General features: G+C 36.0%; 1 protein-coding gene across 1 annotated transcript; it reads right to left on the bottom strand.

The window, feature by feature from the left end:
• Positions 1–7,527: 7,527 nt before the first annotated feature.
• Positions 7,528–23,473, bottom strand: LOC763087 (telomeric repeat-binding factor 2-interacting protein 1). The gene is made up of 14 exons (XM_001198957.4): positions 23,288–23,473; positions 19,765–19,820; positions 18,927–19,031; positions 17,203–17,274; positions 16,201–16,309; positions 15,516–15,636; positions 14,894–15,061; positions 13,615–14,500; positions 13,122–13,216; positions 12,550–12,628; positions 11,773–11,900; positions 11,181–11,323; positions 9,933–10,047; positions 7,528–9,254 (listed from the first exon to the last, which is right to left on the bottom strand). Exons 1-14 carry the CDS (start codon positions 23,432–23,434, stop codon positions 9,136–9,138), a joined length of 2,343 nt encoding a protein of 780 aa, XP_001198957.2. The 5' UTR covers positions 23,435–23,473; the 3' UTR covers positions 7,528–9,135.
• Positions 23,474–25,741: the final 2,268 nt, after the last annotated feature.

Here is a 25,741-nt window from a genome sequence, read left to right as displayed (position 1 = left end):
GTACAGACTACGTCCAACTTTCTATCTCCCGCCAACCCACTCTCTCCCTCTCTCTGTCTATGTCCATCTTCATCTTCTATAATGTTGTCTATTTCGCCATTTGCTTGTATCCTGGCATCATCCCTTCCTTGAGATTAATTATTATAACATATTCCTGATGGTATACGTCGGACATTATACTTTAGCGAAAAGATATAATCAAACCAAAAGAGAGAAACTAAAGAACAAAATCAGAGCCGGAAGGGAGTGATTGGAGGAGGAGAGACAAATATCATAACAATAAATACAGTATATACAGGCTACGTCCAACTTTCTATTCCTCCCCCCTCTCACATGACTTTTTGTTATACCTTATATCTAGTTTAGGGAACGAAATAGAGAACGAGGGGCTCATAATATCGAAATGAGAAGAATATTACTGTAAATCTCTGTTATTCAAACTGATAAATAAAAATAAAAAATTATTATGCTATATTGACGGTATATACGTCGGATATTATACTTAAGCCAAACTATATAAACAAACAAAAAAGAGAAAAACTAAAGAAAAAATATGAGCGGGGGGGGGGGGAATCGGTGAGAAAATTATCATAATAATAAATACAGTACAGACTACGTCCAACTTTCTATCTCCCGCCACCCCCTCTCTCCCTCTCTCTCCCTCTCTCTCCCTCTCTCTCTCTCTATGTCCATCTTCATCTTTCATAATGTCTATTCCGCCATTTGCTTGTATGCGGGCATCATCCCTTCCTTGAGATTAATTATTATAACATATTACTGATGCTATACGTCGGACATTATGCTTTAGCGAAAAAATATAATCAAACCAAAAGAGACAAACTAAAGAACAAAATCAGAGCCGGGGGGGGGGGGGGAGTGATCGGAGGGGAGACAAATATCATAACAATTAATACAGTAGGGTCTATACAGGCTACGTCCAACTTTCTACCCCCCCCCCCCCCTCTCACATATACCTTTTATTTAGTTTAGGAAACAAAATAGAGAACCAGTGGCTGATAATGTCGAAATGAGAAGAACTTACTGTACAATTATAAAAAGTAAAAACCTTTGAATGTAAATCTCTGTTGCATCAAAATAAAATGAAACGTTTATCACATTATACTTTAGCACAAAATAGATATCTAAAAGAAGGTGGACAACATTATATTAAACTAGAATTTAAATCGTCACGAGGACGATTAAGGTGGTCTGTCTTCAAGTCTTATGATAGATTATAATATTTACTATATTGAGAAAGGGAGAAGTTATATAGACATGTAAACAATGATGATCATCATGATGATTATGATGATGATGATCTTGATAGTAATGGGGATGACGATGATGATGATGATGATCATGATGATGTTGATGATTATCATCAACAGACCACGATGACATCAGACTGAAAAAAATGAGAGAACATTTAGATAGTATATAGTCTCAGCTACAACATACTCCAAAATCAACAAAAATCAAGCCGAAATAACGGCGATATTGCTCGCAAAAGACAAGAATGTAGAATCCAGATTTGAGAAAAAGTCATCTCCCATAAGGATTACACGCCAAAAGTAATGGATCAAGTGATAATAGGGTAATATTAAAGTAAATATGGTTGTTTATTACATTATTTGCGATTGTACGTGTTTTAATATTCAAAGGAGATGGTACAGTGAAAGGTCAAAAAGAAAAAAAAGTGAAGAAAAAAAATTGTTGGAAACGCCCGGACTCGAACCAGGGACCTCGAGGTCGGAAGTCAAGTGCGTTACCGATATACCAAAACATTTCCAATAGAGATTACACGTAAACTGAAAACTGAATTCTCAAATCCCACTTTGTAAGTGAAATATGAGCATGATCCCGGCATCTGATCTCAAAATAAAGGGCACATTTGTGATAGCTTATTGTCTCAGCTACAACATACTCAAAGCTCAGCGTAAACAAAGATACAACGACGGAGATATTGCTCGCAAAAGACGAGAATGTAGAATCCAGTTTTGAGAAAAAGTCATGTCCCATAGAGAATACACGCAAAATGTAAAAAATTGACATGCCTCCTTTAATCGCAAAAATACGCCATGCCTTTGTCAAAATGAAAAATAATAGCAATTGCCTTTGTAGAAAATTGTCTCAGCTAGAACATATCAAAATTTGGAAGAAAATCAATCAATATTTACAGAGATACAATCAATTTTCCATAAATATGCTGACGTCATAATATGCAAATTGGAATTTTGAGTTCGGAGGCCATTGTGATGACGTCATGAGTTAATTGAGGGTCGAATGAGACATGAAACAATATCTCCGAATCATACTCTATTAAAATATGAAAACAAATTGGGGTCACCTTGCATCCTAAAGAGCTACAATGGATTTTGTATAGGCATGTTTTTGCCCATATTTGCTATGTATTACAAGAGCTCGCGCGCACGGAAATTTTTGTTAAACGGTCGATCAATCCGTTATTAATAGTCATAAAGAGACAAACGTGGTATCAATTTGTTTGTAAATATATGTGGTATATTATGAAAGAAAAAAAAAAGCAATTCAATGTTGTGCAAAAGTTTTACGCGCGAAAACGCGCGCGCATGCTCGTACGCGCGATTTTTTATAAATGCTTAGAATGGCCTAAAACGTATGCAAAATGATTTTCAGACGATTTTGAGCATTTCAAAATTTTGCGCGCGCATTGACGCGCGGACGTACGCGCAGGCGCGCGTTATTTGACCTTTTATTGACCGGACGGATATTGACCTTGATCATGATAAATATGAACGAGAAATACCTTTTGGTTATGAAGATATGATCATGAGTTGATTTTCGAAAAATTTTACAAAATGGCGCCTAGATGACGTCATCAGTGAAGGTCAATGTTGAAAACGTTATTGTGCTTTGTACATATGTCTATACATATGTGTGCCAAATTTCTAGGCATTTGATTGAGCCATTTCCAAGTTATCTTGTTCACAAAAAAGTGGTTAGAAATAAGAAAAATATACTAGATTTGTAATACTTGTTTGGAACAAGTATAGGTGGGCTGATCCAAAAAAAAATTGAGACAAAATAAATGGCACATTTGGATAGCTAATTGTCCCAGCTACAACATACTCCAAGTTCAGCGTAAACGAAGCTAAAACGACGTAGATATTATGACGGGAATGTAGAATCGAGTTTTGAGAAAAAGTCATGTCCCATAGAGAATACACGCAAAATGTGAAAAAATTAGCTTGCCTCCTTTAATCGCAAAAATACGCCATGATGCCTTTGTCAAAATGAAAAATTGTGACAACTGGATTTGTAGACAATTGTCTCAGCTAGAACATATCAAAATTTAAAAAAAATTAATCAATTTTTAGAAAGATACAATCAATTTTCCAAAAAAATGCTGACGTCATAATAGGCAAATTGAAATTTTGAGTTCGGAGGCCATTATGATGACGTCATGAGTTAATTGAGGGTCAAATGAGACATGAAATCATATCTCTGATTCATACTCACTCAAAATATGAAAAAAAAATTGGGGTCACCTTGCATCCTAAAGAGCTATAATGGATTTTGCATAGGCATGTTTTTGCCCATATATGCTATGTATTACAAGAGCTCGCGCGCATTGAAATTTATGTTAAACGGTCGATTATTCAATTATTTATAGTCATAAAGAGACAAACATGGTATCAATTTGTTTGTAAGAATATGTGGAATATTATGAAAGAAAAAAAAGGGCGATTCTATGGTGTCTAATAGTTTTACGCGCGAAAACGCGCGCGCATGCGCGTGTGCGCGATTTTAAAAAAAATGCTTAGAATGGCCTAAAACGTATGCAAAATGATTTTAAGACGATTTTGAGCATTTTAAAATTTTGCGCGCGCATTGACGCGCGGACGTACGCGCACGCGCGCGTTCTTTGACCTGAAATTGACCGGACGGATATTGACCTTGATCATGATAAATATGAACGAGAAATACCTTTTGGTTATGAAGATATGATCATGAGTTAATTTTCGTAAAATTTTACAAAATGGCGCCTAGATGACGTCATCAGTAAAGGTCAATGTTGAAAACGTTATTGTGCTTTGTACATATGTCTATACATATGTGTGCCAAATTTCTAGGCATTTGATTGAGCCATTTCCAAGTTATCTTGTTCACAAAAAAGTGGTTAGAAATAAGAAAAATATATAATAAAGGCAATTCTAACGAAATTATAAGGTGGTCTGTACGTTATACAGCCCACCTGAAAATATATAAATAAAGGCAATTCTAACGAAATTAAGGGTACATTTGAGATAGCTTTTTGTCTCATCTACAACATACTCGAAGTTCAGCGTAAACGAAGCTAAAACGACGTAGATATTGCTCGCGAAAGACGGGAATGTAGAATAGAGTTTTGAGAAAAAGTCATATCCCATAGAGAATACACGCAAAATGTAAAAAATTTACATGCCTCCTTTAATCGCAAAAATACGCCATGCCTTTGTCAAAATGAAAAATAATAGCAATTGCCTTTGTAGGGAATTGTCTCAGCTAGAACATATCAAAATTTGGAAGAAAATCAATCAATATTTACAGAGATACAATCAATTTTCCATAAATATGCTGACGTCATAATATGCAAATTGGAATTTTGAGTTCGGAGGCCATTGTGATGACGTCATGAGTTAATTGAGGGTCGAATGAGACATGAAACAATATCTCCGAATCATACTCTATTAAAATATGAAAACAAATTGGGGTCACCTTGCATCCTAAAGAGCTACAATGGATTTTGTATAGGCATGTTTTTGCCCATATTTGCTATGTATTACAAGAGCTCGCGCGCACGGAAATTTTTGTTAAACGGTCGATCAATCCGTTATTAATAGTCATAAAGAGACAAACGTGGTATCAATTTGTTTGTAAATATATGTGGTATATTATGAAAGAAAAAAAAAAGCAATTCAATGTTGTGCAAAAGTTTTACGCGCGAAAACGCGCGCGCATGCTCGTACGCGCGATTTTTTATAAAATGCTTAGAATGGCCTAAAACGTATGCAAAATGATTTTCAGACGATTTTGAGCATTTCAAAATTTTGCGCGCGCATTGACGCGCGGACGTACGCGCAGGCGCGCGTTATTTGACCTTTTATTGACCGGACGGATATTGACCTTGATCATGATAAATATGAACGAGAAATACCTTTTGGTTATGAAGATATGATCATGAGTTGATTTTCGTAAAATTTTACAAAATGGCGCCTAGATGACGTCATCAGTCAAGGTCAATGTTGAAAACGTTATTGTGCTTTGTACATATGTCTATACATATGTGTGCCAAATTTTTAGGCATTTGATTGAGCCATTTCCAAGTTATCTTGTTCACAAAAAAGTGGTTAGAAATAAGAAAAATATATAAATAAAGGCAATTCTAACGAAATTATAAGGTGGTCTGTACGTTATACAGCCCACCTGATAAAGAATAAAGAATAAAGAAAGAAAATTCTAACGAAATCAATAGGTGATCTGTCATCGACAGACCACCTAATAACCTGCTTCTGACCGCTGCGCTAGCGTACTGCCTTTCTACGTAGGGGGCGACTGTGTATATAGGGGGCGACTGTGTATAGGAGGCGACTGTGTATAGGAGGCGACTCGACCACACAATTTGGGGGCGACTACGTTAGGAGGCGACCGTGTATAGGGAGGCGACTGCGTATAGGAGGCGACCGGCTTGGGGGCGACCTGACCAGACACCTGGTTGACAGGCTGTATTATGAGAAGCCAAATGTGGTGCGGATTCAACCACACCCCCGTCTCTGTTTCCCTCATCATTTTCTTGCGCTATTACCCACTTTCATTATATAGGCCTAATGCAGCATTCATTAAATGTATCTATGTTTCAATATTTCTCCATCATCGCCTCCATTACATTCCTCTTTATTTGCCTTTCTCTCAATCAAGGTCCACACTTTCATTCCCCAGTGCACCCCCCCCCCTTTTGTTTTGTTCCTTCGATCGATCTCTCTCTCTCTCTCTCTCTCTCTTTCTCTCTCTCTCTTTCTTTCTCTCTCTCTGTCTTGCACAGATCCCTTTTTCCTTTTCCGATCACATGAACATTCCGTTTTGCTTAGGGCAAGTCCACTCCAAAAATAACTTACTTTCAATAATATATAAGGAGAAACATCAGACAAACCAATCAAAAAAAGTTTGAGCAGAATCGGATAACTATAGTAAGAAAAATACTTTGAAAATCACAAGATAAATTGGTAACTTGGTAAAATGTTAACTCATGGGTCTGTTACGTCATTGCCTCACTATCCATTAATTGTTTTCTTTATATTGATAATATCAATTTCCAATATTTCCCCTAAAAATCTTATTTCCTCACACCAGCATCCAAGTCATATATTAATGATAGTTTATGTTTTTGTGTGGCGGGAATGCACTGATATAGAGTAATTTTTTCAGTAAAATCATGAAAAATGTGAATTTTGATAAACTATTTATATACAAATCAATGATTATGAATACCGGTATACAATATTCAGAAAATATTTTTGGATTCATCAAAGTTCATTAAAGATTTTGTGAAATGTCATGCAAGTAATATATGACACAAATCATATAGTCCTGAGCAAAAGCATGAAAAAATCAGGTTTTTGATGATAAAAAGGAAAATTAATGGGATAAAGATATATAAAGCAATTGATAATAGTGAGGCAATGATGTCAAAAACTGATAACCAAATTGGCAATTGTATAGTGATTTTCAAAGTTCCATAGTTGGTTAAACTTAATAACTTCCATTTCAATCCAGGTATTTATGAAGCGCCAATATCTAGTTGCCTAATCAAAGACGCTGAAATTTTCTTATTTATCAGAATTTACTCGAATTTGTTTTGCTCCTTTTCTCTCGTTTTATTTTTTGAGTGGACTTGGCCTTTAAGCTGATCCCCCTTAATTCCTATACATATCAAGCTAGGATTTGACATGAAGGAGAGAGGGAGGGGAAAATTAAGCTAGGGTAGTAGGGGCATATAGCCTAATGATTCAACATTGAAAGCTAGTATTAATTCAGGAATCTTGAAAGAGACATATGATGGTATTATTAGACGGTGGCAGCAGACATTTATTTTTTACATCGGGAAGCATAGAGGTAATCACTAAATAACAATTATTTTCAAACAACAGGCTAGGGAAACGGGGATGAATTCAAAGTGTGAACACTCCTAGTTATTAGAGGGACTCTGTTTCTCGGGGGGTGCAGGTGGGGGGTGGGGGGTATTCACTGATTGGTTTGAACGGGTGTGTGCGGCTGAAGCGTCTAAACCCGTAACCATTTTAAGGGCATTTTGGCAAAAATGGTACCCATTATTATATTTATCAGCATAGATGCGCATGAGGCTCACTGCATGGGGATATAAGCGCTACATAATTGGCCATTACTATTATTACACAGTGTAAAAGACTTAATTTTTCAGTATGTTTTACATGAAGAAATAAATCCCATTAGATTACCAAATTGTGTCAGAGATAAACAAAACAAACAAAATTTTGTCTTTCCAAACTGACAAATAATTTATTGATTAATAAACTACAGCAGTTAGATGTATAACAATTCAAATTCAAGGCTATTTACTACAATTTTTTGCTACAGTCTTATACAAACCTTCCTGCATACATTTTTTCTAACTTTATATACCGGTATATTGAAATGAGATAACTCAGATAAGTAATATGACTTTATACAACTTAACTGATTTCCATGTTGATTTGATATTAACATGTTACATTAATTACAATGGTACATAGTTTTAAAAATATATATATATTTCCACAGAGTAACATCTTACAGTAAAAAAAGACATGTTTTACTAGCTGGAATTGCCATAAACCTTATATACAAAACCATTGTACATCAATCACTGTGAGAAGTTATTATTATCTATTATCTGTGAAACACAGTATTTATATTTTTCCCTTTGGGAGTAACTCTCTGGATGTTTTATTATTTAAAGAATATTTTCAACTACAGAAATAGTTGATACCTGTGCCTTAGATATCATTGCATATATTTACACATTTCCCCCTCTTCACAACAACAAATAAGAGGGATAGTATTGACAATCTGTATTATGATACAGGATGTATGTAATATATCAAGTTAGTAATTGCTTTTACTTTTGTCATGTTATCCACTGTGAAATAAATTTTAAAGTTAATTTAAAGAAAAAAGTTCATCAGATTTAGGGTAAGGGTTAGTCTGCCACTTCTTCTTTAAAACTGAATCATTATATGAATGCAACATGTTCATAATAGCATGCAAAACCTTGTAAACACAAGACAAATGCCACTGGACCTCTGCCTTCATTTAGTTAAGATTATAGCTCGAATTATTCTTAAAATACAATGAGAACAAAACGCCTATAATTATAGGTTGAATGATCTTTATAGCCTTTGAACTTTTATGTGGCAATCCTTAAAGTTCACTGCTAAAATGGCTGAAAATAGTAACTGATATATGGTAATAACAGGGTTAAACAACCTTTAATATCCTGTACATTAAATCGCTGACCTTTAACCATTGACCTTCTTAATCCAAAATGTAATCAATTTGTCTCACTATGGTGAGGCGCAATGATTTCAAGTTTGAAGTTCATGGGTCGAATTGTTCATGAGATATCGCAATAAAAGGGCTAAAACCCTGACATTTCTTGGAAATTTACCTCTCTGATCTTCTACCTACTTATCCCCCAAATCGAATCAGATTGTCTTATTACGGTGATAGATACTTGCAACAAGCTTGAAGCTCATACCTCAAATGGGTTCTTGAGATATTGAGATTAAAAGGCTGATAACTGTTATTTTCTGAATTACCTTTGACCTACTTACTCCAAAATGTAATCATATCTTCTTCATATGGTTGTTCTATACTATCCCCAAGTTTAAAGTTCATACCTCTGGTGGGTCTTGAAATATCATAACAGGAAAGAGGGATTGATTGACAAACAGACAAGCCAAAAACATAATGACTTCAGCATCACCTATGTTGGGCAGGGGCATAATAACGATCTATGTAGATTAAGATTTTTGTACTGACCACTTAATAAAATTTCTATTATATTTGAATCTATTTTTAAAGTAGTACATTACAAGATAATTAGGACTGTAGCCATTTTATACGCTGACTGACTACTGCTTTGCTGTATTTCATCGAGGTATTTTGTTCGCAAGATGAACTCAGGAGTATCTTGTCTTGAGAGCTGCACCACAATGGACCTGTTGAATTATTAAAGCAGTGTTTGGACCTTAGTAATCATCAAACATAAATATATATTGTATAACAAATAATGTCACAATATGGCATATAAAACATATCAGGTACTATTCTACAATTAAAAAAAAAAACATTCCTCGTCCCCAAAATTCTACTTTTTAAAAACAACAGATTCATACTTTCCTGTAAGTATATCATTCATAGGCCATGTGGTAAACCAGTCAAAGCTTCTACTATGGGATGAACACAGTCAAATGAAAGTTCTCATAACAAAGGGACAATAAACACAAATCATGGAAAATGCATTTCTTTGAGCATCTTGATGGTCTATAAATAATTATTAACTGTACTGGAAGATAAATATCTTCATTTCCTGGTGATCATGAATGATAATCCTTGATTATATCATTTTTAACTTCAAAAGTAAAGTTGAAGAAAATAATCATGAATAATCTGTGAATTATAAGCTCAGATGATTATGCAAGATTTTCATTATCAAAACAAACCTGTGGCAGGACAGAATATTTAAAGCTGTAAGGTTTCTTGAAAATGCAAGAATTCTAAGGCCAAATTCTTGAAGTTTTTTTCTTTCTTTTTTTTCCCCATCACTTGCAAATTTAGTGCATTGGGATTCTATAGCAACCTTATGATGGCCATTGTCTTTTATCAAAGTGTCTTACCGTTTGTTTGGGAACTACATTGAAGGTATTCTTCAGCTTTTGTAACATCCCCGCTGTTAACATACAGAGCTGTACAGATCTTTGATTTGGTTTGACTGTATTTTGTGCATAATTCCTGTAAAAGAGAGATAAAGGCATCAATTTGAAAATCTTAGTTCTGCTGAGACATGTTCATTTGCAGTTCTCACCACTGCTTATTTCTTTATACACTCTATGATGGAATGTCTCTTTCAGTTAGGTTGCCATAGAGATATGTTACTTTAATTACTTAGCACAACACGGAACAGCATCATAGCTCAATTCAGCTCAATTAAATAACAGGTTTATTATGTAAACATGACAATACCAATAATAATCTTGGGTGATAAAAATCTAGTTACCTCAACTTCATTGCTGAAGTAGGATTGTTACCTCAACTTCATTGCTGAAGTAAGATTGTTACCTCAACTTCATTGCTGAAATAAGATTGTTACCCAAACAACATCACTATAGTATCACAGTTACATTATTTGCCTTGCTACAGTAAAATGGTTACCTTAAAGTTGCTCAAGCATGGGTATGTAGAGGGCAGCACATGGACGTGCGATACCTATACCATCTTGCAAACTTTTACGCACGGGAGCGTAATACCCAGTGTTATGTAGTAGCCACCTTGCCTACATCACGAACGACCGAGTCTAGTCGTGCCGCTCCCAAATTAACACGAGATTCGATTGACTGTTTTTAATTAAGTTTTAAATCATCAAATTTATTGATATGTGATTAATTAAATACATCTAGAAATGCCCATTTTTATAGTTCTGTAAAATGTATTTATTTACAATTTAATCTTGCAAGTTATATTTGATATTTGATGGGAATTTAAAGATTATATTATGGATTTATGGTCAGTGTCCGGGCCTTGTTAGAGCATGTTTAGCGAACTTGCAACATACGCGTACCACTGACCTCTACCATCAGTGATGTGTTGATGATTTCACTTTGTATGCCCTGTACCTACACTGCAAATGTTCATGCAGACTTCCTATGACTGTATTATGTACGATTATTATGGTATTGCACGCGGTACTCCGAAACCACTCCGATGTACACACTAAGTTTCCTTAGTGAGATTATGGCGGTGTCTGTGTGCTGCCTTCTATATATCCAAGCTTAAGCATCTTTCATTACATTACTATACTGCTATAGTTAGCACAAATACATTGACATAGTAGTTGCATTGCTCTTTATAGTTAAATGGTTTAATACCTCAATTAAGTTGATACAGTCTTCAGTCTCCTCTAGGCTGGTCTCCTCATCTGCTTGTGTATCTGCAGGCTGATCAGAATTATCTAAATCAGTACCTTCTACTTGCGTATCTGAAGGCTGATCAGAATTATCTAACTCAGTACCTAAGGAAGGAATGGACATCAAGTATATTAGGAGCTCTACCCTCAATTTAACTGATTTCCATGTTGATTTGATATTAACATGTTACATTAACAATGGTACATAGTAAAGAAAAATATTTCCACAGAGTAACATCTTACAGTAAAAAAAGACAAGTTTTACTAGCACTTGGACTGCCTCTAAAGTGACCAGGTATCATTGTGGAAGGTCGATGAAAAACATCTACATAATTTTTGTATGACGGAAATGTTACTTATTATATTCCTTTTACTGTATTATCTATTATCTGAGAAAAACAATATAATAATTATACAGGCATGGGAGCAGCAGCAGCAGCTCATTGCCCTTCTTGAAAAAGAGCAAAATCACTAATTACCATCATAATTTTCAACAACAAACCTTCCAAAAGATATTTACGACATGAGAGGAAAAACTTAATGAAATTGCTCACTTGTATTTCTATGTGGTGTTGATGTATATCTGGTTCTCTTCATTGGAAGCACATCACTCATCGTCTCCTCTGAGGCTGATGAATCTGAGACTATCTCTATCCCTCTCCTTAAACGTCTAGAGGAGGTCCTATAACACAAAGCCAATAATTCAGTTTCACATTTCTTTTGAAACGTATGCCCCCTAGCTGGATGCTAATTTTTAAAAGCAGAAACAAATGTTGCTTAACAGTGATTGCCTCTTATGTGAATTGGTCTGGTAATTGGTTCTCTTGTCTGCCTTCATACTAAACAAGGGTTCAATCTTGAGTCCTTGAAGTCATTGCATTTGGCAAAGACTTGAGTACCTCATCTGGAAGATACGTGTGTGGAAATGCATACAAGAAACCATTTTATTTGTGATGGTATTAATGGCTTATAAATCATAAAGGTGTCATAGTTGAGTGGTTAAGCACTTGACTTTAAATGCAAAGGTTGTGGGTTCGATCCCCGACACTGCAATAATGTCCTTTGGCAAGGTATTAATCTACATTTGCCACTCCATACCCAGGAAAGCAAAAATGTAAACAGATGTTAGTGAGAGTAACAATTGGAATTGATTTTCTTCAAGTAACTTAAGCTTGTCAAGCCTTTTCGATTTCACTTTTGACTTTGCAGAGGAAGCCATTGAGCTGTACAAGCAACATCATTATAGTCGACTATATTAAATGATACTCCCCAATAGTCGTATTTCTGTCTCAGAATTATACGCTCTCATATTATGATTACCTTACTCATACCTTCTATTTGAAGATGAGTCCACTATGGGTAGTTGTCTTGGTTGAGTTGGTTCCTTCTGCGATTCAATGGAATCTGTACCTGCAAAGACAAACCATTGATTTATCATTCTCTCTGGTTAAAGGCATGTTTCTGAGATAAACATTGTAGCACGAGATGTACAACTACAAATATTGTTCATCATTGTAATATCTCTCATATTGTGTATGAAATAACTGCTAAGATTTAAATTCTATCATGAGTTTTGCTAAATATTTTGAATTCCTAGAAGCTTGAGTATAGACCCATTTTATTGTCAATAATATTGGAGACTGCTGACTGTGCCAAACGTAGCTTCTAGTTTTTAGTGTTGTCATTTCCAAGGCAGATTAAAATGACATTTCAAAATGGAACAAGACAAATGTTAATGCATCTCTATTATGCTGTATCACATCCTTCTTGTTCTTTGTATTATTTTTGTTGTTGCTACTTACAGTATCATAGTAAAGAGTCTGCTGGGTTGTAGTTTCCTTCATGTTATATTTGTGCAGACTTCACATTGAAATCAATTAATAAATATATATAATGTAATTACCGAATTTGAGTTTGAAAGGAGTCTTTCTCTTCTTGGCTGATGACAGACGGACAACAACAATCTTCTCTGGTGTAGAGAAATCTTCTTTGCTTGATCTACAACAGAAATAAAAATAATACAACATATCTGAATATTGTCAAATATACAAAGTCATGATTCATCTATGTTATGCAATGTAAGACTACAACAAATAAAAGTCACTCATTCAATCTTAAATATTAAAAAGCCTTCAAAAATTTACATGCAACAACAGGAAGATTTTTTTTTTTTTTTTTACTGCATCATTTCTTTTGGGGATTCCCAATTCTTTATTTATTTGAGGAGCATTATTTGTGATTTGTAATCTTTTACACAATTTTAATCCTGGGTTTCCATAGCAATGTCCTCTTTTCCTCTCAAATCACATTTCCTGTAGTCCAAGTTGGTTATTTCTGCAGATAACCTTTCAGTTGATTGCCTCTACACATAGGTTTGGGACTTCACATTACTTTACCTTCCATGTGTGCTAATGTCTTCTTTACCATTCCCTTCCGTCTGCATGGCACCATCATCAATTTCATCTACCTGCATGGCACCACTCTGCTTACCATCATCATCTGTTCCACCATTCTGCACACCAACACTATCCATTTCAACATTATTGCGTTCTTTAACATCACTCTCTTCTCCTGCTTTTTTATTTTGGTTTTCTAGTATCTGCTCTCTCCTTGTCCTTCTATCTACATCATGTTTCTCTTTATGACAAGAATCCCGTTGGTTTTTAGCTTTTCTCTCAATTCCCTGTTTTCTACCTACAACAATCTTTTCATCTCTTACATGCATTCCATCACTTTTACTTCTGGTTTTGTATGAATACTTTGTTGTTGATGTTGTAGTAGCATCATCTTTTTCCTTCTTTGTTTGTCTTGTTGATCTTTGCACTACATGATCATGTACAACAGGTCTGTCTGTTTGCTGGCTTTGGTTCTCATCAGAAGAACTTGCTGCTGTTGAGCGCCTTGGAGTGCGCCTTGGAGACGAGGTCGTGCGCCTTGGAGTGCGCCTTGGAGAAGGGGTCTTGCGCCTTGGAGACGAGGTCGTGCGCCTTGGAGAAGAGGTTGTGCGCCTTGGCGTGGGCCTTGAAGACAAGGTTGTATGCTTTGGAGAAGCGGTTGTGCGCCTTGGAGAAGAGGTCGTGCGCCTTGGAGAAGAGGTCGTGCGCCTTGGAGACGAGGTCGTGTGCCTTGGAGTGCGCCTTGGAAAAGAGGTCGTGCGCTTTGGAGACGAGGTCGTGCACCTTGGAGATGAGGTCGTGCGCTTTGGAGAGGAGGTCGTGCGCCTTGGAGACGAGGTTGTCCCATCTTCAATACCTCTATCTCTTCTGTCATCTGCATTTTTATCTGAATAAAGAATATAGTTCTTTTAATCAGTTTTCAAATGTGTGTGCTATCTTTCATAATTTCAGAACTAAAAAGAAAATCACCTGAACTATCTGACACTCTTGAGAAATCTGTATATAGTTGCGCAGAATGGAGACTACTTGCGCACCCCCCCCCCCCCCCTGGATCTGCCACTGACTCACACTACCTCTGCAATACAATAGCTACAGCACCCTTAAATTTCCACTGACTAAGGAAATTTGATGTAATATTATGATGGCCTATGGAATTGCTAATGGACTGATGATGCATGGCCCCCCCCCCCCCCCCCCCCCCCCCCCCCGCTATAAGATTCAATATATCTATGGAAATGTTAGAATCTGTAATCTCATTTTAACACTAAACAAAACTCACCTTTTAAATCTTCACTTGCTGCTTGAAAGAGATCCATGTCGAAGGATGACGTGTCACTATGTTGCTCTACTGCTGTATTCTCTTCAGTTTGTGCTACATCACTGCTAAGCTTAATTTCTCTCTCATTGGAGTCTTCATCATTGGAGTTACTCATATCTTCGTCTGAATCTAAGGAAATGATAACAAACAAGAACAGGACCAATGCTACTGCATCTCAAATATGACTCAACCTAAAAAAAGCTTGAAATATCACAATGAGAACAAAAATCCTATAATTTGAATTGAACCGACCTTCTGACCTTTGAACTTTGACATGATTATCCCCAAATCTGAACACTTGTCCAAAATTTAATCAATTCATCACAACAGACCTCTTGAGATAACTTTGGTTACAATTGTCTCCTTGGTTATCAAGTTATTGCTTAACGAGCTATTTTGGAAGTTCCTAACAGTTTGTGACCCTATGACCTTTAACCTCTCATATTTAATTTATAATAGCTTATCGTTACATGTTTATACGTGTACATCTGGGGTTTTTACACTTTGAAAATCATGTGACCTTTGACATCTCACACTCAAAATCTAAGCAGTCCATCTGTACGTACTTCCTCTAAGAATATACCTGGATCTGTTTGTTGTTTCATCAGAAGATTTTCTTCACGTTTCTTGGTGTATTTATTGAGACTTCCTTCAAGCTTCTTTAAAAAGTGGTCCCGCATGGATTGCCACGAGTGGTTTGTTATCTGTGCAGATCATGGTACAAAACAACATTTAAAACATAATACTTGATCACTTTTTTTAAAAAAGAAAAAAGATCTACATTAAATAGAATTAACCTACCGTATCACATGAAATGTACAGGGGTGTATGTAATATACAGTCAGAGCTACATCAAGTGAAACAACAAATATATGACCTCTCCCCCCCCCCCCCCCCTCAAAAAAACAAAAACAAACAAAAAAACAACAGGTTAATAATAACTACTGCTATAAGAGCGTATATACGCCACTGAGAGTTCAAAAATATATTTCATGGAATTTGAAAACTAGAATATCTTGAGAACTGAAGCTAATGAGTACATTTTAAATCATCTGTCTCGATTAAAAATGTCATACACAACTGGCAAAAATTCCACTTCCCAACCAGTTGACTGAAAATGATCAGAATGAATCACACTGCTTCATGCAACTACTTCAACTTTCCTGAAACAAGTCTCACAAATAGTTTTAAAAAATGTTCAGTGGGCACTTTCAAAGTCAATGATTAAACTTGATTGATAACACCAATACAATGGATTTTAATTTCACCTTCATGATTTCCATTCTTTGCCAGGTTTTGTTGCCACAATATTGATAAGGATGTTTGGCGATATACTCAAGGATAGCTTTGTCTTCAGCTGCAGTGTAGTATGATCTCCTGTGTAAATTTACATTTACCGGTATACATATTTATACAGTTATCACACAAGTCAAATTTATACAGTTATCACACAAGTCAAATTTTTTACCACACTGTGAAGTGTGTAATTTACAGTTTCCTAAGTCAAATTTTGCATGAGTCAAAGCAATGTAGTAAATTAACAGAATATAAAGTACTAAAAAATAACTCCATGACATTATTCCTCAAAATTTTCTAAAAATAGTACAGAAATAGAAGTATGTACTTTCATGTTTCTCTATTACATTTTCATAAATATTTCCTTGACTGATCTTGATTTGTATGATTTTTGTACACAACTTTTAGTATATTTTTCTTTTTTTCATTAATTTTCCAGGCCTGGAAATCTATTCTCAAGTTTTCACAACTTTTACAAGTTTTCATTGACCCCACGAACCCTGTAAAACTTAAGTTGATATGTATGACAAAGCATGTAATATTATTAAATCCCTTCTTGAATTCTTAGGTTTTTCACTAATACACTAGGAACATGCTTGTACTGGACATAAATCATTAACTCTGTATATTGTCTACTATGTTAAGCATACTAAATACAAACAATGCTGCAAGAAGTGTTTTCAAAATGTAGACATTTATTCATTGATTTGGTAACAATTCGTCCCTATTTTCACGAAGTGACGGTAGTGAGGAAAATCGTAACGCAAAGTGAATGCAATTTTTTTCACTACCGTCACTTCGTGAAAACAGCGACGAATTAATACATAATAACATGGATCAAGTAAGGAATAAGCTTGAAATCTTCTGCATTCTAGTATAAAACAAATCTTTAACTCAAAGCTCTTTAATATCCTTTACATCACACTTGTCTTATACATTATAGAGTATTACCCTACATAAGAAATTTATCCTACCCTTTTGTAGAAACAGAAACTGTCACCTCTGATACTGAAGTTGATTGTTCCTCTTTCGTAGAACTTTTTGCTCTGAGGAGAGAAAAAAAATTGCTTTTATGTCTGAACCTATGACAACATAAATGTTTCATTTAAAAAATTTCAGATTAAAGTATTGTCTCGATAAAAATAAGACAGGTAAGAATTTCTTCCACTGGCTGGCATGAAGAAAACAAAGAAAAGGTGTGATGCAAATGAAAAAAGGATAACACTGCATCTTATTATAAGACCCAAAAGAACAAGGAATTAGCAATATGACAAAGAATATATATAGAAAAATAATTTGATTAATTCATTAAATAACTAAAAAATAAATAAATAATAGAGAGAAAATAGCCAAAACAGAGGGTATGATAGAATGAGAAGAGAAAAATGACATGAGAATGATTAGAATAGAAAACAGAAGAATATAATGTGTCAGTCAAGCAGTGATAGAATATCGGTAGATGAATGTACCGGTATAAACTATACAGTAGGTCAAAGCTACAGGGGGTAAAGAAATAAAGGAATCTGTTTTAATTTTTGTTTATACACCTACATGTAATACAATTTGTATGTACATGTTCTTCACGCATGTACAATTCAGATTAAAAGGCAACATAAATGGTATTACACTACAACCATTACATTTTATAGTTGCACGATAAGCACAGGTCTGATACTGGATGATTAGTCCCTTACAGGCAGCTCTACATTTGCTGTTCAATGTTTTCATAAATTACATTTTTTTCCTACAGAAATATATTTTGACTTACTTTTGCCATAAGAATATTATTGGACACATGTTTTTACACACCATGTCTATAACACAGATCTCTTCCTTCATCAACAACCATGAAGACAAATCATTTTAGAGAATTCTCAGTACAAAAATAATGGAAAATATATATCTTATAGTTGAAAATTGATAAATCAATTACAAGTTTAAAACTTCATAATCTTTTTATTCCTATGTCAGATTTCCTTCAAACTTCACTAACTTGATAATAGAAATAATAATAGTAGAGTCTTACATGTATATTCATAATGCTATGTCTAGCAGATTGCCACTCCTGGTGCTCCATTATTATTACCCGGGCATTAGCACATTACAGTGCACTAGCAGTTTTAAAGAATTAGATTACGCTGGGTCCCCATTTACTTCACCTGGGTGGGGTGTGGCAAATATCGATTAATGCCTACCTGACTGCTGTGGCAAGGATTTAAACCCTGTACCTTGTGATTCACAGTCCAGAGACTTATCCACTGGACCACAACACCTCTACTTGATGCCTTAGTTAACTTTCTTCTGACAATAAGTCTAACAAGGAATATTTTTACAATCCTTATTCTGTATGAGCTGTTTACAATATTCACAACAATTGGTTAAGTGAGCTAGCACTGGGCTTCCCATGAACCAGACTTATCTTGATTATGTTTGGTTTTGAATATTTAGTGATACAACTACAGCACTTATTTTAGCTCTTTTATTGGTTTTTAACATTGAGGATACATTTATTTTGATATTTTTGTTGTATCATTCTATGTTTCCTTAAATAGGAGTCCACATTAATATAACATTGGGAATGAACTCACAAACCACCACACCTTGATTTGTTTACAGAGCAAGGTATCATGACCACTTTGAAAGACAATCTTGCACTGATTCTAAGACATCTTATAAGTGAAAGATAATTTGTACAAACCTGTAACTAAATTTATCTAAGAGGGAGTTGGCAGCTACACAGTCATCAATATACGAAGGCAAGAGGCAGTCAGGGGAAGAATGCTCATCTCCATCTGCTAATATTCTGTACCAAAAAAAGAGTAAATTGATAAAAACACACAATCATTACATTTTTTAGTTTAGTGCTTTTTTTTTTTTTTTTCTTCTTTTTTTTTTTTTCTTTTTTTTGGTGGTGGTACATATACATTGCAAATAATAGCCACTCCAGATACCAACAGATTATCACTATGAGCTGGATAGACCAGCAGTCCCAGTAAGGAGTCCAAAATAGACCCATCAAATCACATTGCAGCTCAGTCGGCCTCATAACACCCAGAAATGATTAGGTACCTCAAGTTTTGATTCCTGAAGTGGGAGAAACAAAAGATCCCTAACACTAAGTCTCAGAGCCCAAGGGCATAACAATGAGGAAAAGGTGAAAACAATTTTTTTTAAATCATTGTTCAAATTTGCTTGGCCATTGTACACCAAATCTATCTTTCATGCTGTTGAACTAGAATACTAACCCTTCTCAGAATGGAATTAAGCAACACTTCCCAAAATCTGATTTGGAAGATTTGGATTGAAAGAAAACTTGTTCTGTCATTTGTGATGTTGTCTAACATGATGGAAATGAAATATAACTCCCAGTTGAAACTTTAAAGTAGGAAAGAGGCAGCATTGTAGATGCCAAATCAATGAGGCGACTGTTACCAGAATATTTCTATTTCAGAGGGAGGGGTGGCAGTCTTCACCCTTTAGTTTGGATAGTTCTTTTATTTCTAATACATGATTGTAGGTTTCTTCAAATTACTTACTTGATTACATCACCCTCTGATGGATCATGTCGACTTGTAACTCTCCCTCCTCCACTCTGAACAATTCAGAAAAAAGAAATATATTTTTAGTCATGAACCTTTGATTACTGGATAACTGGATTACTGAAAACGGCCTGGTTCCCATAGGTAATGGGTTTAAAACCCCGAGATATTTTCAATTTATTTTTTCATTTTATTGTTACCGGTACCGGTAACTCAGTGTTAATAAAATAATACTGATAATGTAGAAAGATGCAGTACAACTACTATTAAAGTTCAAATTAAAACAATTTTCATGACTACCGTAGGTAGATCTAGGTTAACACCTTTATTTGACATATTTTACATTTTTTAACATTAAAGTTAATTATTTGATTGTGTTTCTTGTTATTTATTGATTTCATTCTTATAGATGCCTGATCCGCAAGACTACGTACAAAGTAATTTCATGCAAGTTTTTTATCTGTTTCAATTTTGATTATTTCAATTTAAACAACTTAAATTTCTTTTCCTTAAATTCCATTGTAAATGACTGATGTGGAAGACTAGTCAACACACCCTTTCAAGACAAGCCTAAAGGTTAAAAATCATTTATGAATTTACCAACACTATGGGAAAGAAGATCTGAAGAGAAGTATTGGGAAAGAAGGAGAAAAGGGGGGGTAAGGAAAGGTAGAGGACAAGTGGAAATGTATGTGTGTGTTTGAGAGAGAGAGAGAGAGAGAGAGAGGCTGGGGGGATTAGAGAGAAGGGGGGAACCATCAACTTTTGATGAAATATAATTTTTTTTGATAGATTAGATCTTGCTCTTTAACCTCCACCTTGTCCTTTTCAGGGGTCTCATTTTCTCTGAGGGTTAGCAGACTAATTTTAAGTGTCACCACCACCCCCCCCCCCCCCCTCCCCTTCCCTAAGTCTCATACTATATAATCGTTGTTGTGCACTTGTATTGTGCAGCGGTTTGCCGTGAAACCTGTGAGAAGGTGCATGTAGGGGTCTATACTAATGTCTTTGTTTTTAGGAAAAATATTTTAAAAATTGACACGACACAGGTAAGAAAGATTAGGCCTAAGACTTTTAAATCATGACCATTATTTGAACAATTGGTGAATATTTAGTTGATTTTTGGGATGTGATAGAACATTATAGTAGGGTATCTCCATCTTCATACGAGAACTGTCCATGTCTAATCCTGGCACAACGTTGTGCATCGGAGGAGACATGAACTTGCCCGATATAGACTGGGAGACAGAAGAGATTACATCCCATCAATACAGGAAATCCCTAAGTGAGACATACCTGCAGACTCTGGCAGATGTAGGACTTCGTCAGATTGTCAACTTCCCAACAAGAGGATCTAATACACTCAATGTCATCATCACAAATCGTCCAACGTTGGTTGGACAGTGTGAGCCTATGCCGGGACTCAGTGACCACGACGTGGTATTCATGGATATGTCTGTCAGAGCGTATAGGAATAAAAGGCTGACATTGACGGTATTCATACAGCTGCTAAAGCATGGGCAGACATGACACAACATCTCCAGTTGAAACTCTCTCTGCTGAAATCCAACAAGCCCTGGATAAAATTCTAAGGGATCATGTGCCAACCAAGATGACTTCGACACGGCCAAACCAGTGTTGGTTTAACACCGCCACAAATTGCATATGTCGCAAGAAGGCCAGAGCTTATAGGAAGGCTAAGAGGATCTCATCCATGCGTGGTAGTGATGCAAAAGCAACAATCAAAGCTTGGCATCGCTACAACGCTATAAAGACGACCAGTTGTGTAGACAAGCCTACAACAAGTACCTTGCTGACCTGATTGACAATGATCCAGGCTGCAACAAGCGTCTCGGAGCCCTTGTGAGAACTATGTGCTGTGATCACGTGGGAGTAGCACCATTGAAGGAAGGCAACATACTTCACTGTGACCCGAAGCAGAAAGCCAGTATCCTGGACAGGCAGTTTGCCTCGGTGTTCACCACTGATGATGACACAGCTCTACCAGACCTGGGACCCACAGTCCTTATCCAGCCATGGATGATACATCAGTTAGCCAAGCAGGTGTAGCTAAATTGTTGAAGAAACTGAAGCCGCATAAAGCTACTGGGCCAGACGGCATCTCTGCTAGACTCAAGGTGACAGCTGATCAGATTTCACTTGCCACTAGTTTGCTTTTTCAGGCTTCCCTACTTCAAGGTGAAATTCCTTCTTACTGGAAGAAAGCCTATGTTGTTCCCATCCACAAGAAAGGGTGTAAGTCATCTCCAGCAAACTACAGGCCAATCTCACTGACAGCAATCTTATCAAAACTATGTGAACACATACTAGTTCTAGTGCATTGTGCTGTCATGCATCACCTGATCAATCACAATCTGTTGTCAGACTCACAACATGGTTTAGGAAGCGAAGATCGTTTGAAACACAACTCATCCTTGCCATCAATGACCTTGCCAAAGGACTGAATGATAGAGAGCAGATAGACTGCGTCTTGTTAGACTTTGCCAAAGCGTTTGACAAAGTCTTTCTGTACTAACGATGTAGGTTAGTAGTAGTATCAAATGCATGCAAGTTACCCGCCTGAGCTAGGCTCATATTTTGCGTTCGAGCCGTTGAAGTAATTTTTGTCCGAAGCTTTGCAACGTCCGAAGTTTGGCGGTCTTACTCTATAGAAGTTTACTGGCTATTACTTTACTCTGTCCATAAAATGCACCTATCGCGATCGACTGCTATCAGTCCATTACCTTGATGTTTACCTTGTGCTCCTGTTTAGTTAAAAATATGTCTTGCGGCCCATGGGATCGCTGATCTCCGAAAAAGCGGAGGAAGAACAAGAAGAAGAAGGTGCCAGGGTTCTCCGCAGCAACCCAAGGGTTTTGTTGGCCTTGTTCAGTAGGAGTCGGCAGTGTGTATTCCATCAAAGGTCCTTGGTAAGTTGGTTACAGTTAGGCCTAGACTAGACCGAATTTTCCATCTCTTTCGTTCGTTAGCCTCTTATTGGTGTAGGGTCGGCCGGCTCTCTCTTTAGAGACGGAAACCGTCTATACACATTCCCTTGATAACACCACGGCCATTTCAGGTCGTAGCGTTTTGCCCCCAAAATCCCCCAACATGTCATTTTACCTCGTGAATATCCAAATGTAAATTAGGCCTAGGGTCTAGGCTATCGGTTCCACTTACTGACTTGATTGAAATAATCCGTTTAATGGTCCCTTTTAAGGAAATTATGGGTCAAAATCGACATCCATGTTGAAAATCTTGCAAGCCGTGTTAAAATCTCGCTGCCGGAGTCATCTAAATCAATCTCATCCCTTCTAGTCTACGCCGAAGGCAAAATGATTATGAAGGAAAAACTGTGCGCCATCTACACGTTCGTAATGGCGTTATCACATGTTGGGATGTTGGGGATAACGAACGAAAGAGACGGAAAATTCGGTCTAGATCTAGGTCTAGGCCTAACTTTTGTTAGACCTACCCCGAGATAATAATTAATATTGATCTATTTTATGTTTTCACTCACTTCAATCAGCAGCTTCAGTCTAGCTCTTGTTGCGGATGGACGCATAAAAAATACCATAGGTTGGTATTGCTGGTCGGTGAACAGCATGCTTGAAAAGTAGGATACGTCTCCGCTTTCTTGCTCAGCTTCATTCTCATGGTCTGCCATTTTTGTTATTCGTATTAGGTCTAATTATGAATCGTTCGCGCGCTACTAGTATGAGGCGCCGTTTGTAGAACTATGATGTAGACAAATTATATGTTATAATCATTATTTAACAAATAATAACCATTATTTACATATAATGCAAGTAAATGCACATTTTTATTTGTATATAATTCTTAAACCACTTTCATTATTTATAAATAATTACAATTCATACTTCATTATTTATAAACTAGACATGAATTCGTCACGAAGACGAATAAGGTGGTCTGTCTAAGTCTTATGATAGATTTGAGAATGGGATAAGTTATATAGACATGTAAACAATGATGATGATGATGATGATGATCTTGATAGTAATGGTGATGACGATGATGACGATGATAATGATAATGTTGATGATGACGATGATGATGTTGATGATCATGATCATGATCATGATCGTGAGCATGATCCTGACATCTAATTGAAAAAATGAGGGAGATGTAGATAGCATATAGTCTCAGCTACATTATACTCAAAAATCAACAAAAAACAAGCGGAAATAACGGCGATATTGCTCGCAAAAGACAGGAATGTAGAATCCAGATTTAAGAAAAAGTCATCTCCCATAAGTATTACAAGCAAAAAGTAATGGATCAAGTGATAATAGGGTAATAATAAATTAAATATAGTTGTTTATTACATTTGTTGCGATTCTACGTGTTTTAATATTCAAATGAGATGGTACAGTGAAAGGTCAAAAAGAAAAAAAAGTGAAGAAAAAAAATTGTTGGAGACGCCCGGACTCGAACCAGGGACCTCGAGGTCGGAAGTCAAGTGCCTTACTGATATACCAAAACATTTCCCATAGAGATTACACGTAAACGGAAAATAGAATTTACAAATCCCACTTTGTAAGTGAAATATGAGCATGATCCCGGCATCTGACCAAAAAATAAAGGGCACACTTATGATAGCTTATTGTCTCAGCTACAACATACTCAAAGCTCAGAGAAAATAAAGCTAAAAAAATGGAGATATTGCTCGCAAAAGACAGGATGTAGAATCCAGTTTTGAGAAAAAGTCATGTCCCATAGAGAATACACGCAAAATGTGAAAAATTGACATGCCACCTTTAATCGCAAAAATACGCCATGATACCTTTGTCAAAATGAAATATTGTGGCAACTGCATTTGTAGAAAATTGTCTCAGCTAGATCATATCAAAATTTGGAAGAAAATCAATCAATATTTACAGAGATACAGTCAATTTTCCAGAAAAATACTGACGTCATAATATGCAAATTGAAATTTTGAGTTGGGAGGCCATTATGATGACGTCATGAGTTAATTGAGGGTCAAATGAGACATTAAATCATATTTCCAATTCATACTCTATCAAAATATGGAGAAAAAAATTGGGTTCACTTTGCATCCTAAAGTGCTATAATGGATTTTGTATAGGCATGTTTTTGCCCATGTATGCTATGTATTACAAGAGCTCGCACGCACGGAAATTATCTTAAACGGACGCTCATTCCGTTATTAATGGTCAGAAAAAGGTGAACAAGGTATCAAAATGCTTGGAAAAATGCGTCAAATATGATGACAGAAAAAAATTGGCGATTCTATGTAGGAAAAAGCAATTACGCGCGAAAACGCGCGCGCATGTGCGTGCGCGCGTTTTTTGCAAAATGCTTAAAATGGCCTAAAACGTATGCAAAAAAAATTTGAGACGATTTTGAGCATTTTTATTTTTTGCGCGCGCGGTGACGCGCGGACGTACGCATGCGCGCGCGTTTTCTGACCTGAAATTGACCGGACGGATATTGACCTTAATCGTGATAAATATGAATGAGAAATGCCTTTCCGTTATGAAGATATGATCATGAGTAAAAAGTACCAAAAAAACACAAAATGGCGCCTGGATGACGTCATGAAAACTTGATGACCTTGAAAATGTTACTCTAACGTCTCATGACAATGACCTATGACTGTGCCAAAATTGAACGAAATTGACTAAACTGATCTTGAGTTATCCTGTTAACAAAAAAGTGTGAAAATAAATAAAAATAAATAATAATAATAATAATAATAATAACTAGAAATTTAATTCGTCATGGGGACGAATTAGGTGGTCTGTCTTCACGTCTTATGATAGATTATAATATTTACTATATTGAGAAAGGGAGAAGTTATATAGACATGTAAACAATGATGATCATCATGATGATCATGATGATGATCTTGATAGTAATGGTGATGACGATGATGATGATGATGATGATGATCATGATGATGTTGATGATTATCATCAACAGACCACGA

Source organism: Strongylocentrotus purpuratus, unplaced genomic scaffold (genome assembly GCF_000002235.5).
Source record: "Strongylocentrotus purpuratus isolate Spur 01 unplaced genomic scaffold, Spur_5.0 spur5_scaffold_6, whole genome shotgun sequence".
Lineage (NCBI taxonomy): Eukaryota > Metazoa > Echinodermata > Echinoidea > Camarodonta > Strongylocentrotidae > Strongylocentrotus > Strongylocentrotus purpuratus.
Note: the sequence above shows the minus strand (reverse complement) of the source record. Positions and strands in the feature narration are given on the sequence as shown.